This window comes from Hipposideros armiger, unplaced genomic scaffold, assembly GCF_001890085.2.
Source record: "Hipposideros armiger isolate ML-2016 unplaced genomic scaffold, ASM189008v1 scaffold_526, whole genome shotgun sequence".
Classification (NCBI taxonomy): Eukaryota; Metazoa; Chordata; class Mammalia; order Chiroptera; family Hipposideridae; genus Hipposideros; species Hipposideros armiger.
This window is the reverse complement of record NW_017731876.1, coordinates 383142-399572: the sequence shown is the minus strand read 5'-3', so window position 1 is coordinate 399572 and position 16431 is coordinate 383142. Positions and strand designations below refer to the sequence as shown.

The window sequence follows — 16431 nt, the reverse complement described above, 5'->3', positions numbered from 1 at the left end:
GCAGTGCCCCGGAGGGTATGACTGAAGCTTGCCACAGCACACAGCACGACAGCCTGAGTGTGACCTCAGACTGTCACTGAGAAGCAGCAGGGAGAGCACTCATTAGATGATCCAAGCTGGACACGAAAGGCAGAAACCACAAGAAAAGGGTTCATAGATTTGGCTACTTAAAATTTAGAAAACTTCTATTAAAAATAACAAACCCAGAAACAAAATTCAAAGACAAGTGAAAAATTGAGAGCAATGTCTATATCATACATGATCAACCAAAGATTAATATCTTTTCAAACCACAATTATGAATCAGTAAGAGGATCGCTGTCACCACCCCAACCTCCTTCAAAAAGGAAAAGAACAGCACGAACAGGTAATTTGCCAAAGGAGAAACGTAAATGGCAAATAAGCATATTTTTTAAATGTGCGACCGCACTGGAAATCAAAGAGATAATGGACAGGTGTTATTAAAGGTTGAAATACCAGTGCCAGAGTCACGAGAACAGGTAACAACTATCTGGGTCTTGGTTTTTAAAAGGCCACCCTAAAGGATAATTTGGCTCCAAAGGAATTCTTGGCTCCATTATTTTTCTGTTAGCAGAAACATTTTATGTTTATGTGCTTTAAAATCATGAGGCTAAAACCAGGGTTAAAAGACAGGTATACAACTTAAAGTCAGGAAATCCTTTATCGAAAGACACTTTTAAGTTATGAATCAAATCATTTTATCATTTTGGAACTTATATTTTAAATTTGATAATGTTGACAAGGTTAACTAGCAACTTCTTTCCTTTTGGCAGCTAGTAAAATGCGAACGGTAATATATTAGATATATTTTTAAATATTTATGTATATAATATATGTATATAGAGGTCTGTATTAAAGTGATTCAGATAAAAAATAAAATTATTTGGTCAAGTAATTGTGCTAATAAGCTTAAGATACTGACAGTGATTTCCAGGGAAATATTTTACAAATACACTTCTTAACATCCAACCTCTCAGTACAACATGTAATTGAAGCAACAGGAGTCACCTTAAACTTTCAAACCAGAAATAGGAAGCCTTCTGAATTTACATTGGTAATCACTCCCTCAAGAACATGGCAATCATGGAAGACATAAACAAAACGAAAGCCGTGGAGGAGGGATCTGAAACAGACAGAAATCACTGCACTCAGCACATTTAAAGTAACCTTTACAAATCAAATGATATGCTCCCATTTTATATCAAGGGGAATAAAGACAGGCAACCAGGAGGCAGAGAGAAAGAACTGGCTGGGGGAATAGGTGAGGGGAGAAAAGGCTGAGCAAGCCGATGAACACAGAAACAGAAAAGAAAGGGAAAAAGGCAGTTAGGAGAACACATACAAACAGGACATGATTCAAAAGAGACAGAAAGAGAAAGAACAAAAGAAACACATGGACACATGCACAGTATGAAAAATCCGTGGGAACTAAATATGCCTCTGCCCCCCAAAAATAACACACAAACACATTTTAAAGAAGTAATACATACGAGGTCTGAGAATTGAGTTTGCAAATTTGCTGCAATGATGTTGCTAACCTTTTTTTGATGTCAGAGGGTTTATTCATTATGAATTTGTATCAACTGGACAGTTAACCAAGTTTCCTGTTTGGAAGTGCTGAAAAGGCTGCGTGAAAAAGTTAGACGACCTGAACTTACCACCAATTCGCGGCTCTTGCATCACGACAATGCACCAGCTCACACAGCACTGTCTGTGAGGGAGTTTTTAGCCAGTAAACAAATAACTGTATTGGGACACCCACTCTACTCACCTGATCAGGCCCCAATGACTTCTTTCTTTACCTGAAGATAAAGGAAAGATTGAAAGGAAGACATTTTGATGACATTCAGGACATCAAGGGTAATACGACAAAAGCTCTGATGGCCATTCCAGAAAAAAAGTTCCAAAACTGCTTTGAAGGATGGACTGGGAGCTGGCGTCAGTGCATAGCTTCCCAAGGGGAGTACTTCAAAGGTGACCGTAGTGATATTCATTCAGCAATGGGGTATGTAGCACTTTTTCTAGGATGAGTTCACATACTTAATTGTCCTACCTCTCATGCACACGCACACACGTGTGTGTGTGTCTCTGTAGAGAAGTGTGTATATATGTATATGTATACGTATATGTATATGTCTATGTATAGAGAGAAATATATATATATATATATAAATATATACACCTATTTATATTTATATACACACTCACACACACACACAGAGTAATACCTTGGCTTGCAAGCATGATTTGTTCCAGAAACAAACTACTCGTATTGCAAGACATCGCTCGTTTACCATGTTAAAATGTGTTAGAAATGTTTGCTCATCTTGCGGAACACTCGCAAACCAAGTTTTTACTGTATATATGTATATATAGAAAGAGAAGCATATATAAAACTTCTCCTGTACCCTTTCTTCAATGAAGCTGTTACCATGATCAGAAGTGTTGTGATTTTGCAGCTATCTGCATACACAGAGCCAGACCCCTTTTACTAATACCCAAAGGCTGGGTGAAATTAATCTAATGGTTGATCCTGGCCCAAAGCTGTCCACTCCTGCACTTGACAATTAAAAATATTATATGTTCTGCTGCATATCCTTAAAAAAAGAGGCTAATAGTAATAATAATAATAATGCATCTTCTGAAGTTTCTGACATTGCACAAAAGAAAAACCATGAACCATTTCTCCTTTGTACTGACTGGAAGGCATTCCAAAATTGGCACAGGCGTACTTTTGTTTAAATAAATCAGTCTGCAACTGTCATTTTAACTTGAAATTGGCAAAATCTAAAAATCTCATATCTTGTATATAAAAACCTTACATTTCAGTTGTGATAAAGTGTGAATCCTTTTTTAACCTGTGATTTTAAAAGTTGTCACCCACTGGGGTAATGAAAAGAGGATGTTAATGTACTAGTTTCCTTGAAAATATTTTAACATTTTCATACAATACTATAAAACTTACCTTTATCCACTTTTAGCCTACTAGAGTAAATAATATGAAAGCTCTGTGTTTCTTTTATTTATAAAACAATCTGTTCAAGCCTTACCATGGAGCAGCAAAGTTTTCCATTTATCTCAAATTCTTTCCTTTGAAGAAATAATGTAAAGAAATCACTTATACAACCCTCTGATTAGAAATCAAATCCAAGAAGTTGTTTGACAATGAAATGTTTTATTAAACTTGATACATTTACTATATAAGAATTCTGTGAAAAAAAATGGGGTATCAAATTATTTTGGATCTAGGTCTCTGCATTATAAAGTCTGTCCCCAAAAGATGTCATATCACTGTCTCCTGTGGCTGCAAATATACGGATGACCAAAAAGCAGCACCATCCTTTCCTGGTAAGACAAGCCGGCGACTGACTTGCCCCTGGGATTACAAGTCCTCCTAGCAAAACAGAAGTCCGGACCCTCATCAGTGCCGTCTGGACAGGTGAGCTACACGAAGCCCCTGCATAGCCCTACGTCTGTGCTTGGCATGAGGTCCACACAGGATCAGTCTTGGGAAGGCCATCTTCCCCTCAACCGGGCAACTCTACTTGAACTATTCCGAGACTCCTTGGAGGGGTGAAACTTCTAGAAAAAAGAGTGAGAGAGCGGAAAAGTTCTGAATGTTGAAAGGAATACACAAACGATCAAAGTGAACTGCACCAAAGCCGAAGGGAAGGAGGAACAAGATGGAAAGCAAGCAATTTTGCAGCATGCTCTCTGGTAAGATAAAGCTGACCAGTGTTGCTGTAGCTGACGGGTCATTTGTGAAGGACGCCCATTCTCTTACCAGGCAGGGGCGTCTCTCCGAGGTGCTTGTGGTTGGTAAACAGTTCGGTGGAGTCTTGCTCTACTGATCTTCCCTCTAGGTCTGATTCTGGGATCGGGGTACAGCCACCTAGTTGAAAAATGCCAACAATATTTTAAGCATGTGTAGGAAAATCTGCCACTTCACACGACACCTACTGCTTAAAAAAATGTATCGGTCATAAAGATAATAAATGAGGTGACAATAGTCTTCAGGAACCATCTTAAGTGCCTCTCTTTGGTGATAATACTGGCAATGAGTTACTGTTCCCAAAGACATATTATACCCACGATCCCTTAGCTAACAGCAGTGGTGTTGTCTTGAAGCTTAACCTTTTTCAAGTCAGAAAGGACAAAACCTAGAGTATATGTGCTATCCACATGATGACACTTCAGTAGGAATTCCCTTTAATACCAGAGCATCAGAAACTATTAAAAAAAAAACAACCACATTGACCGCAAGGGAAGTAAGCCCCCCTTGAGCAGAGAGGAAGGTCACTGGTATTCTGAGATGGTGACCGTGGAGGCATTTTTCTGGAATTTGATTCTATCCCTGAATCCCAGCACTTTATAGCACAGACAAAGCACCTCATAACTCAATAGCAAAGCCACAAACTGCACCGTGGACGCTTTCAATTCCAAGCCAATTCCAAGGTGACTTGAGGATGAACTGGCACCACTGCGCTTTGGAAATGCTGGGACATTTGACTTTATCCACCAAAATCCTGGATGGGAAACTCACGTGAGAATTTCCTGACCACATCGACAGCTTGATTTGACTCACTTGCCACCATTTCCTAGACATGTACTAACACGCTGCACATTGTACATACAGACTTTTTTCCAAGGCCATTCTTCTTGTTAATGAAGTGTGATTTTTTTTTTCTTTTTCGGAGGCTTCTCATACACAGAGTCCAAAGCCTTGATACTCAAATTGGGCTTTATGTGAGAGGGGGTGTATGAAGACAGAGGGGATCAGCAGTACTTATTTGTAAACCACATCATTCAAATGAGAAGGAAGTGGAAAGATCCCAGGTCTGAAGGAAAATACACCTCACCATTCATCCCTCTGCATCAACTCTGCAAAAGAAATCGGCACCGAGGGAAACTTGAAAGAAAAGCATGTCCACATTCATAACATAAGAATTAGCAGTAGCCTCCGAGGTTCCCTGAACAGGAAATGTTAGAATTATCCATCAGTGCGATGGAACTCGCCCAGCTGTATCTGAAGATGGTGAGGGCCCATCTAGAAGAACCAGGCTTATTTTTAATCTCTTTCCCAAGTCCGCAGATCATGGTAACAATAACTATCATTATTAAGTGCTTTCTATTATAAGTGCTAGAAACTCAGCCCATATTATCTCATTGACTTCCTACAAACCACATCATGAAAGAGATATTATTATTCTCAATTTAAGGACAAGAAAACTGAGATCTCATGAGATTCGGTAACTTGCCAAGGTCACACAGAGCCTATGGAGTAAGACGGAACTCACACCCAAGCCTGACCGCTCCTAAAGCGGATGTTATCTAACTACTTTACTATGTGGCTCCGCGCTGCATCAGTAGCCAAAGGGATCTCAGGTTTCGGCAGGTTTTATGTCACCTGGGGATCCACTGAGTATGGCTGCCAGAAGCACTCCTTAGAGTACTCGTGTTTTGAAGGCCAGGGGCAGTGCAAGGTTTGGAGACCTTTGGGGAAGCCCAAGAAATAGCATTCTTCTTCTCCTCCTGGACCCTCATGCAACTGATAAAAAAGAAACAGCCTATGCGGGTGGAGGAGGGGTACCTCTGTAAGGCTGATGGGGGTAACAGACAGAATGAGCTGCTCCCTGCAGAGCAGAACAACACTGATCCCAAGAAAAAAGGCCAAAGAATGGCTTGACTTTTCCTTCCAAATTCACAAATCAGATGAAGTCATTTTTCCGTCCCTGAGACAAAGGGAGGGGGAGGCAGGGTGAGGCCAGGACCACTGTACTCATGTACCCACCTTCACACACAAGGAAACTTCAGCGAGGAGAAGTGTCCCCAGCAGACGGACGGGAAAGAGGGCAGTCATCAGCTGGCAATGTCTGCCCTGTGCGTGGAGAGAGGTAGCTCTCCAACGATGAGTTAGTGTCTACCTTTTATTCCTGCTGACTCAATATTGGGATGAGACGGAAGGATGAAGACTTAAACAAAACACTTCCTAGTTCGTCAATCATATGGGCACAAGAGAAAAAGTCAGTTGCTATAACAATCAACAACTTGGGTCATTTCCTCTCTTCTCCTTGGCACAGATAGCCTTGCCCTGTCTTGAGCACAGAGAGATGACAAGCGTCTCCAATCCCACTGCAGGCTGACCAGTCACTGGCCCTGGGAATCCCACCCTTCTTTCTTTGGATGCCTCCCTGCAGCCAGACTGGTCAGCATGTGGGATCTGGTGTCTTAACTAATGGTAAATGGAAGAAGGGGAGGAGCTAGGCAGAGAATTCCTCTCCTGTCTCTCTCATGGGTCGACTGAATTCATTGTTTCTTTTTTGCCCAGAAAAGCGCTGTGTGCTGAGTGGCTGCTGCCGCTGGGTTTGTGCGCAGCTCTTTGAGATGGTGGTCAGCAGTACTGCTTTGTCTTACTTCACATAATTCCTTTTGCTTCATCCTCTATTCCCTGAGTTTGCCGAGTAAACAGCCATTATTTTAATCCTTACCTCAGACTCTGTTTTCTTGCAAAAATCATTGGTACTGGAAGTAGTTTAAAAAGGAGGCCTTTAAGATGGAATTTTGAAGTTAGACAGTCCACCTATCTGTGAGAAACAGAATGGGAATAACCTCTGTTATGCAATGACTTAAGCTTCACCCATGGTTAACTGGGGTGACGTGGACGTAGAGGTCAAGGCCGGGAGATGAAGCAGCTATGGCACGGAAACTTTATAATTACAGGGATTCCCAGTACAAAGGCTGCTTCTGATGACTATATAGCTTGTAAAAAGAACGTGGCAAGTTCAGTGCACTTCACGGGCAAGGGAAGGCCAATCCCAAAAGTCAGAAGGTCCCTAGGGCCTTAGAGCTCATGGGACCAGCAGCACCAGGTATCACCAAGGAGATTGTTGAACTACAATCTCAGGCCCCACCCACACCTACTGAATTGGAATCTGCTAAGGACAGATGAGTGTATCTGATGAGACTTTTGCTAAAATATTGAAAAAAAATTGTTAGAAATTTCAGCATTAACAGTAAAAGGAGAGAAATAAAATTTAAAACTTCCAAACTAACAGAGACCTTCTGAAGCCCATCTGTGGAAACAGGGCCTGAGTTCTACAGACGCTGGGTGATGTACCCTTAGCTTAGAGCCTTCCCATCAAAGGAGAAGGGGAAGAAAAACCAGACTTGGAAGAAATCATCCAAACACATTGCGTGTGCAACATCCGAGCCAATAGGCAGAAAAAGAGAGAGCCCGGGACTTCCTGATCTGGAAATCACAGTATATGGACCTACTGTGTGCTGGAGACTCGGCTATGAATTCTCAGTGCATTAGCTCACTCAATCCTCAACCCTGTAAGGAAGTGCTGACTGGTCTCATTTTGCAACTGTAAAGGTACTGATATTAATTTGTGTTTTTTCTTCTGCTGCCCTCCTGCATTTCCTCTCGCCCCAAAGTTTCCCTGGGCCATTCTGTGCTTCCTTGCCTCAGAAATTTGTAATGGGGCCAAATCAAAAGTAGCCTGAAAATACTTTCCTTTCTAGCCTTGGTTTTCTGCAGCCTGAGCTCACTGAAGAATGGAGTTATCTCTGGGCAGCACAGTAAGCGCCGGTGTGCTGGTAAATGTGTAACCAGCTGGGTCTCAAGGAGGAAAAGAAGTCCCCATCTGTAGTGTTGGCCCATTTCTGTGGTATAAATATGCCCGTGATAGCCAATTTCAAACAACCAATGTGACACCACTGAAAGCGGAGCTTGGCAGAGATGTGCACAAGTGACGACAGTGACATGGAGTAAAATAATTAGTCACGAGTTTTAAGGCATATTACCTTTGTTCATAATACAACTTATTTGGTTATAAGTTAAGGCAATTTAATTTTTAATATGGCTGGATTTATCCACTGGGTTTATCAACAGAATTCCTAAAATTCAACAATTGGCTCTCAGGGCTAGTGGAAGCTGGCTCCGGCACGGAAGGCAGGCGCGGTGTAGGGGCTTAACGTTATGTTCTGAAGCCTCGAGTCCAATTTGGGCTCAGTATTTAGGAGCCAGGTGACCCTCTTGACCAGGTTACTTCACTTGAATGAGCCTCATCTCCTCATCTATAAAACAAAGACTCTGGCCACCCTACTTTATAAGGGAAACAGTGTTGAGTGTGTATAGATGCCTGGCACACTGGAAAACACATTCAGTTCTGACGACTTTCAGGTCAAAGTCAGGGACACTAAAGAAGAGTAGAGTGCGAGGCCAAAAGAAAGGTCCCTGAAGGTGGAAGTCTGAAGGGGTAGGGCTCACTTAGGCGGATACACCCAAGGGGCCAATGACACAGCGCTGCTGGCAGCCAGGAAGAAAGTGCCCAGAACCCACAAACATGTGACCTCCTCTGACGGTGGCTATTCTCGTTGAATCATGCCCTCTCTGATATCTTTCCTGCTACTTGATCTGCGGAGTTCTAATATTCAATTCTACCCCAGGTGAATCCTGGTGGCCCAGCTCACCTGCCTCACTAGCTACACTGTAACTGTAATAGCCTGTACCAGGGGTTGGCCAGATAGTAACTATTTTTTAAGCTCTGTGGGCCATCTGGTCTCTGGTGCAACCATTTCTTTTTGCCATCATAGTGAAAAAGCAATTTGTAAACGTGAATGGGCATTAGCTGTGTTCCAATCAAACTTTATTCGCTAAAATAGGCAGCAGGCCCACATATGGCCCCTGGCTGTAAGAAGTTTGCCAGTGGTTGGTCCCCTGGCCTAATTCAAGGTTCAAGGAAATCTCCTCTTCACACTGGATTCTAAGTCTGAAGGTTCCTAGAGGCATTTAACACTGACCTATCATGTTATAGAATAATGGTGGTAATAATAATAATAATAATAATAATAATAATAATAATGAGGAGTAGTATTTGTTTAAAAGTACTTTGTCCTATTGCTACAAATTCTCTTTTTGTTTGGGCAGTGATAAACTTTTTAAAACTAGACTTTACTTTTTAGAACATCTAAAAATGTACAGAAGAATTTAGCGGGTAGTACAGAAAATTCACACATATCCTCTGCACTGCACTGTTCATGGAACATTGTGCATTAGCAAGGTGCATTTGTTGTGATTACTAAATCAGCAGTGATGTGTTACTATGAACTAAAGTCCACAGTCTATTCAGATTTCCTTAGTTTCTACCCAAAGTCCTTAGCTGTCCCAGTAGCCCATCCAGGATACCATACGACATCAGCTGTCACATCTCCTTTGGCGCTTCTTGGCTGTGACAGTTTCTCCGACTCCCTTTGTGTCTGATGGCCTTGGCATCAGGTATACTGCAGACGGCCCTTCCACTGGAATTTGTCTGGTGTTCTTCTCATGATTAGATCGGGGGACATTTTTTATATGAGGTTTCTTTCATAAATTCTTAGGGTTTCCAATATTTAGGATTGTCTCCAGGTGCTTATCTTTTCTTCTATCAAAAGGGAAAGGCAAGTGCGCAGTGACTGCAGGAGCCACAGTGGGGGAAGGAGGCCAATAGCTGAAGTTCCCCTTGGGGACCAGGCTGGAGCGAGCTGTCGGCCCCAGGGCAGGTTCTCAGTGGGCCCATCTGTACAAATGGTCTAAATGAGTCCTCCCCGTGAGGATTATCTGAGCCCATGCACCCAGCAGAGTGCTTCGCGTACAGCGCATTTAATCGTGTCTGCCATCCATTAATGTTTGTGGAATAGATGTACTTTCCACACCATTTCTGTGGAATCAAAGAACTTTGGCTTTTAGTTCAACCACCTTTATTTAGTAGTTCCCAAAACAGAGGCTCTGAGAGGGTAGCTGATGCCCCCACTGGCCCAGAGATAGTTCTTGGCTCTCCTGCTTCGTCACCATTAGGGCTTTCTCAAGAACACCTCTTTTGTCAGAAAGACCTCAATGGATTGGCTGGTGAGTTGGCTGTAGTCACCGGTACTTCCTCTCAGTGACATAGAAAATCCAGAAGGTTGGCAAGCTATTCTTTGGGAGTATTTTAGAACTTTGATGATTCATTTTCTTCCAACAGTGACCTCTGCAATCAACTGTGTGGATGGGCACGAATGCTCCCTTCCTTCAGGGAGGAGAAAATCGTTTCTTCTCTTTTCTTCATATATTTAAGAGGAATGAAACAAGGACACATTCTGAGAATCAGAAATGACTGCAGACCCTGCTCTAACTTGCCAACCAAAGAATCTTCTGTTCACATGCCTGACTGAATCGCCACTAAGAATTAAAAACAGCAGAAACCTCAAAAATATACACCAGTGACATTTTTCTTTTAATCAAGATTTACTTGATGGATAAAGTGTTTTTTGAGGTTAATATTCAGATTTCATTTCAAAGGTTTATAATTCATGTGAAGTGTGGGGAATGGGTGCTTTGAAAATAATATTTCACTATCTTAAATACAAAGAAATTCCCTAAGAGACTATGAGTTGTTAAAAAATTCTCTGTAAATATATTCATTTGGAAAAGTTGCAAAAGTTTTATTCTTTATTCTCTCTCTCTCGTCTGTAAGTGTGCACACACACATGCACACAGACATACAGACATGTACAGGAGCTTTCCTGATAATTCTCCTCCACTCTGTTCATTTTTTAAAATATACTTTTTTCTAGCCCAAGGAGAATGTAAGCTATAGAAAGCCAAGCATCCTACTGCATGTCCATGTAGCAGTTTTAACTGAGTATTCAGAAACTTTTTGGCAAAATGGAAGAATGGGAGGAAGGGGAGGAAGTGAAAGAGAGAGGGAGGCAAAGGTGAAGAGGAAATGGGGAGAGAAATGGTGAATCACCCACCGATTCTACTTTTCTGTGTGTACACTTCCATGTAAAATAATCTGGGGTGACTTACTGACGGTGAAGACGATAAAATGTCAAAGCACAAAAATACATTAATAGTCAGAAAAATGTAATGCAGGATCAGAGATATAGTCAAGAAGAACTGTGGCTAAAATAGAGATAAAAACTTATACAAGGGTTACAGTAGAGATAAAAAGCAGGAAGCTCTGAGGAAAAGTAGGCTGCACTTCCCTGATCAAGCCTCCAACTGACCTCTTCTTCCAAACTGGACTGCAGATCACAGGGCCCAGTCCATCCCATACCTGCACTTGACATTTCCTTAAGAGCACACCATAATGGTAAAGCTATGCTCGCTGGAATTTTTTTAATGAATGACGTTGTGTGTGTGTGTGTGTGTGTTCAGAACTAAAGGGCCACTTTGGAGAGCCAACATTTCTGTGAAATTGGGTTTACAAAGGTACCTACTCAGCAGATGCTTTCCAGAAAAACACACATATATGAGATTGTTAATATATACAACAGGCACCGACCTCATCAAAGCACGTTAGAAAAAAAAGCCCTTGAGAATGCATGTTACTGAATGAGTCCTCCCCATAACACAGTGAATCCAACTGATATCATATGACGACACCGCTACTCTCGAGGAGGAACTGGAGGGCCTATGTCCACATCTTTCTCATCTCCACTTCCATTCTACCCTTTACTTTGTTGTAATGCAGAGGCATGTCACCCTTAGCCTTAATACAATTTTATAGTTTCAAACCTCAGCAAAGAGAAGCAAATGCCTTTCTATATACCTGTAGTCTTAGGTTTCCAGTTCCAACATACGATATTTGTTTTTCTACATTCCTTTTAAATCCATTCTACAACTTTTTTTTTTCTCCCTGTATCTGCAGATGCCATCCTGACCACACCGACAGTATCTCATCTACCAGCAACAGAGAGGCAGGGGAAGGTCGCTGCAATGTGTGTCCAACATGGCGCCCCGTGGAATGTTCAGGAGTTCAGTTCTGCTGCCTAATAACAAACTTTGATCCCCCCACCCACGGTGAAAACTTAAAATGCACTCAGGACTATGCATGTACCTATGTTTGAAAATATTTCCATTTCACACCTCACAGCAGAGACCAAGTGTGTGAATAAAAGGGAGTCTAATATATTTTAAGAGGTCTAGCATGTGTCTCAACAAGTTTTAAAATCCCCATAAAGGCTGAATACTAAGTCCCGGGGGGTGTGAGGGCTCCAGTCAGAGTCTGGATTTAAGAGAGCAGGGTGCTCCTGGTATTAAGATGTTTCCACAACTTGCATAATGATAGGTGTCCAAGTATTCTTTCAACTGGACCACCGCTTCGAATTTAGGTCCACTTGGTCCAGGGGATTAAGAAATACAGGAACATAGCCATTTTCGTCCATTGATAATTATGTAAACAGTATGTACCAAGCAGAAAAAGAGTCCTATTTACAAAAAAGCAAGCGCAGTCCATAAATCCGACAGATTGGAATGGATCCAGGGTAAGAATTTCTCCAGATGTCAGTCTGTAAACAGGGCTTCATAAAGTGAATTCCCCAATTAATTGTTGGCAAGAGTGATCTCTACACTATGTTCGTGCATTATGACCCCAACCATATGTAGGTGAATGGTTGTCTGGCCCTATGGTAATCGGCTATGATATAACACAACCCAGGGGAGAGACGCTGGGGTCAGCACCACTGCTTCGGATACGGGGAGAAGGTGCTGCAAAACGACTGCTCAGGAACTCGGGGCTTCCTTCACTGAAGGAAATGAGAACTATCTATTTATTTGCGTTAACATCTGTTTTTCTAACACATCTAGTTCTTAACCTGGAGCACTTGGAAAGACACACACCGAGTAAGAACAGAAACATGGAACTTAAAAAAACCAAAAAACATAAACAAAAACAAAAAAAACATTGCTCACTATTTTGTTAGTCTCCCATCACAATGTTTTCCCACATGTGAACGAGGCCATTAACTCCTCCAAAGAGTAACACAAAAGCATTTCCCAGCCATTGTGAGAAAGTGGGAAGAAGAGAAAGTTAATATTTGCATTTCATTGCCGGTTGATCCAACTAAACGCTCTGCAACAAAACACAGGATGTACTGTCTTTCAACTAGAGCTCTTCTATACTGATAAATACAGTGTCTTCTTGTTCAAAAAAGGTGTTGTGCTTTTTAATTTCCATTTTGTTCCTAAATTCTAAGGAAACCCAGTGTACAACTGGAAAGAGACATAATTTTAAGACATTTCCTTTTTGAATCCTTTCCCCTCCTAATTCCCTCTTCAGAGACCCACTCTCTCTCAGAAGTACACACATACAAATAAAACATTATAGCTACAGTGGAGAAAGAAAGGAAGCCAATAGCCCTGCAATAATAATTTCTTTAAAAATGAACTAGTAAGAGCACAGCTCTCCTCTGCCTGGACACCACAGAAGCAGGCAGCCAGTGTTTGCCACAGCCCCCGCCCTGCATCAGTGGCTGTTCGCTCCCCAACGGTCCTGGCAACATTTCTTCGAGTTTCTTTCCATAACCCAATTAAAAGCCACAGTCTTAACCAAATGATGTTGTTTTTAATAACGAGTGTCTAGGTGGTGATTATGAAACGGCGAGTTCAGCTGGGTCACTCCAGTTATAAACAGCTTGAGGGAAAAGAGAGAACATCACGGCTACGGAGAACGCCTGTTTCAGGCTATTCGTCCGTGTGTGATGAGGAACCCGAATACGACATCCTCAGGACTCATTCCGAAGCAGCTCTATTACCTAGTGCTATGTTTCTATTGTAGACTAGCACGTTAAACGGCGTCATATTTTGCAGAACAGGGAAATGTACACACGATGATACACTAGCTCATGGATCGTGAAAAGAGCCATCCTGAAAGGAGGCGTGGCCTGGCCAGCGTAACTGTGTCTTGAGCAAAGGACTGAAGTTGGGCCTTGGTTTGCTTACCCTTAAAATGCAGAAAATAAATATAGCATTTACTTTATGAGAGATGAAGATTAACTTTGGTAATGCTAGTAATATGGGTATCACACAGCCTGGCACAGAGTAAGTCCCCAATAAATGTTAGCTATTACTTTCAGCACTAACCCCCAACATACGTTAGTCATTACAGTTACAGCCAATTACACGTGAAACTGCAAGCCATGAGGACAGCGTAAATTTATATTTGACACTCTAAAAATGCCCAGGTAACAACCGAGGATGGGGTAAGCAGGCCTGTGGTGGAGTGTTTCCAGCTGGACCCACTGGCCAAAGCCAAAACTGTCCGTGAGGCATCCAAATAATTCACTTGAAAACAGTACACCCATTCATTTGAGGATGAAATCACTGATAATCTACTATCACAGATAGCCACTCTTCTGAGATCACAATAGGAGTTTTTAAAGGGCTCAAATAATGATGATGATGATGGGGGGATGTGGGGGGGTCATAATCACATTCATTGTCTTGTATTTACCAGCAGTGCCATTACTACAGAGAAATGCAAAGCCACAAGATCATATGACCTAAACGAATAAAACGTTAAGATAAAAGGGTAAAACAGTGGTAGGTTTGCTTTCTCATGGGAAACTGCAATGGCCAGCAGATGAACCTTAAAAGAGGAAGTCTGCTGACCCAGTGTTACCAAACATCGGAGGCAGCCAAGGCGCGGAGGAATAAAGCAGTGTATTTAAATGTATGCCTTGAAGGAAGCAAACACCAATTATTTTTATATGACTTTAATTCTCCCAGTGAATACTTTATGGGTGTTGGCAAGTCCTTCTGGAAAAGGAAGGGATTATTAGCGCTCAGTGGCAACTGCTCACCAGCACTCTAAGAAATGACGCTTAACAAAGAGGCGTTTAGTTCATGCCTCATCTCTAATGATACAGAAATTTTAAGGATCCTTTAAAAATAGGAAAGCATTATGGTCATATATATGGTCCTTCCTGTTTTAGTTTCCAGATGGTTCTATAGCCTGCGTAATAAACAAATTAGCTTCCCACAGCAAAAATAAACACACAGAGGGAAACAGTTAAATTTTTTTTCCTCTTATGTAAAGAGTAGGTGCTTAATATATACTTGCTGATTTGAAAAGGAATTCATGAAACTTGAGGAAATATCTTTAAAAAAAAAGTTATCTTTGAAGAACGTTCTAGCACATCTTTCCAGGATTGCAGGCTGGTGACAGTTTATTAAAGTCCAAGCTAGTAAATCTGGGGAAAGGCCCCATTAGTTCCTGTCATTCTACCTTGTTTCTCAAAGAGCTTAACCCATCCGCTCTTCAAAGTCTCGTGTGATATGAAATGCTAGCTATCATCTTCATCTGAAAATTCTCCCGTCGCTTCAAGAGCATGGACTCTGGGGCTAGATTGTCAGAAATTTAATCCCAGCCACAGCATTATTGGTCATTGGTTTTTCTTAAAACTAGTTACTTAATCTTTCTCTGCCTCACTTTACTTATTTGTTAAACGCAGATAATAACTATATCTAGTTCATAGGGGGATTACAAAGATTAAATTAGTTCATTTATGTAAAGCATTTCAAATAGTGCCTGGCTCACAGTGAGTGATTGATATGTATATATATATATATATATATCATATGTTATAATAATATTTTATTATCATCATCATCTTTGCCTTATATAGCAACATTTCCTCACCTAAGCCTGAGATTCTCATATAAGATAAAGGGAAGGAGGCTGGTGAATTTTAAGAAGGCAGAGAGCAGTAGCTATAGCTGTCTGACCTCCAGGAAAATGAACTGTTGTGTTAATCAAGGAACACCTTAATTGGTTGTCTGGTGTGGCAAAAAAAAAAAAAAAGTGGCCAATAGGGAATAACAGCTTAGTAGAGAAAGAACAAAGATTGGGGTCTGTATAAACAACAAGAAACATCAAATCAGGAATAATTTACTATCTCGACCCCATTTTCCTGTATCTTCCATTGTATCTTTGCTCCTCATGGCAGCAAAACTTCTCCAAAGAGTTGTCTGTATTTGCTGGTTTCAGTTCTCTTCTTTGCTTCTCTCGTACACCCTCCCAGTCTAGCCTTTGCCTCTACCCTCCGTGGAAGTGGATTTGGCCAAGATCACTAATGACCTCCACATCGCTACACCCAGTGGATAATTCTCTGCCCTCAACTTACTCGGCCCACTGGCAGCATTCGGCACAGCTGATCATTCCACCTTCTCTGAAACTCTTTCTTCACCTGACTTCTGAGATGGCCTCTTATCGCGCTGTACGCTCCTTCTCAGTAACCTTTGCTGGTTCCTCCAAACCACCTACAGCTTAAAATATCCAGCACTCGACTTTGGTCCTCGTCGCTTTTCTAAACTCACTCCCTTAGTGACCTTATCCAGTCTCATGGGTTAAATAACATTTTCATGTTGACAACTCCTAATTTTATCATTCCAGCCCAGATTTCTCTCCTGAATTTCAACTCGTACATCCAGCTACTTACTCAATATCTCCACTTGGGTATCTAACAGCATCTCAAATTCAGCGTGTCCCAAACTGTACTCCTGATCTTCCCCACCGACCTGTTCCACCCCACAGCCTTTCTCATCTAAACTCCATCCTTCCAGTGGCTTGAGCCAAAACCCTTGGGGTCGTTCTGGACTTCCTTC

The 16431-nt window shown here is 41.6% G+C and overlaps 1 protein-coding gene across 1 annotated transcript in view; it reads right to left on the bottom strand.

The window, feature by feature from the left end:
* Nucleotides 1-3178: 3178 nt before the first annotated feature.
* The window catches only part of BBS9 (Bardet-Biedl syndrome 9), a 373430-nt gene continuing 360177 nt past the window's right edge, over nucleotides 3179-16431 (bottom strand). Inside the window, exons 20-21 of the mRNA XM_019668469.1 lie at nucleotides 3805-3912; nucleotides 3179-3602 (exon numbers count right to left, since the gene is read on the bottom strand). Of these exons, the coding sequence (XP_019524014.1) occupies nucleotides 3571-3602; nucleotides 3805-3912 (140 nt within the window). The 3' untranslated portion in view covers nucleotides 3179-3570. The remainder of the gene's footprint in view (nucleotides 3603-3804; nucleotides 3913-16431) is intronic.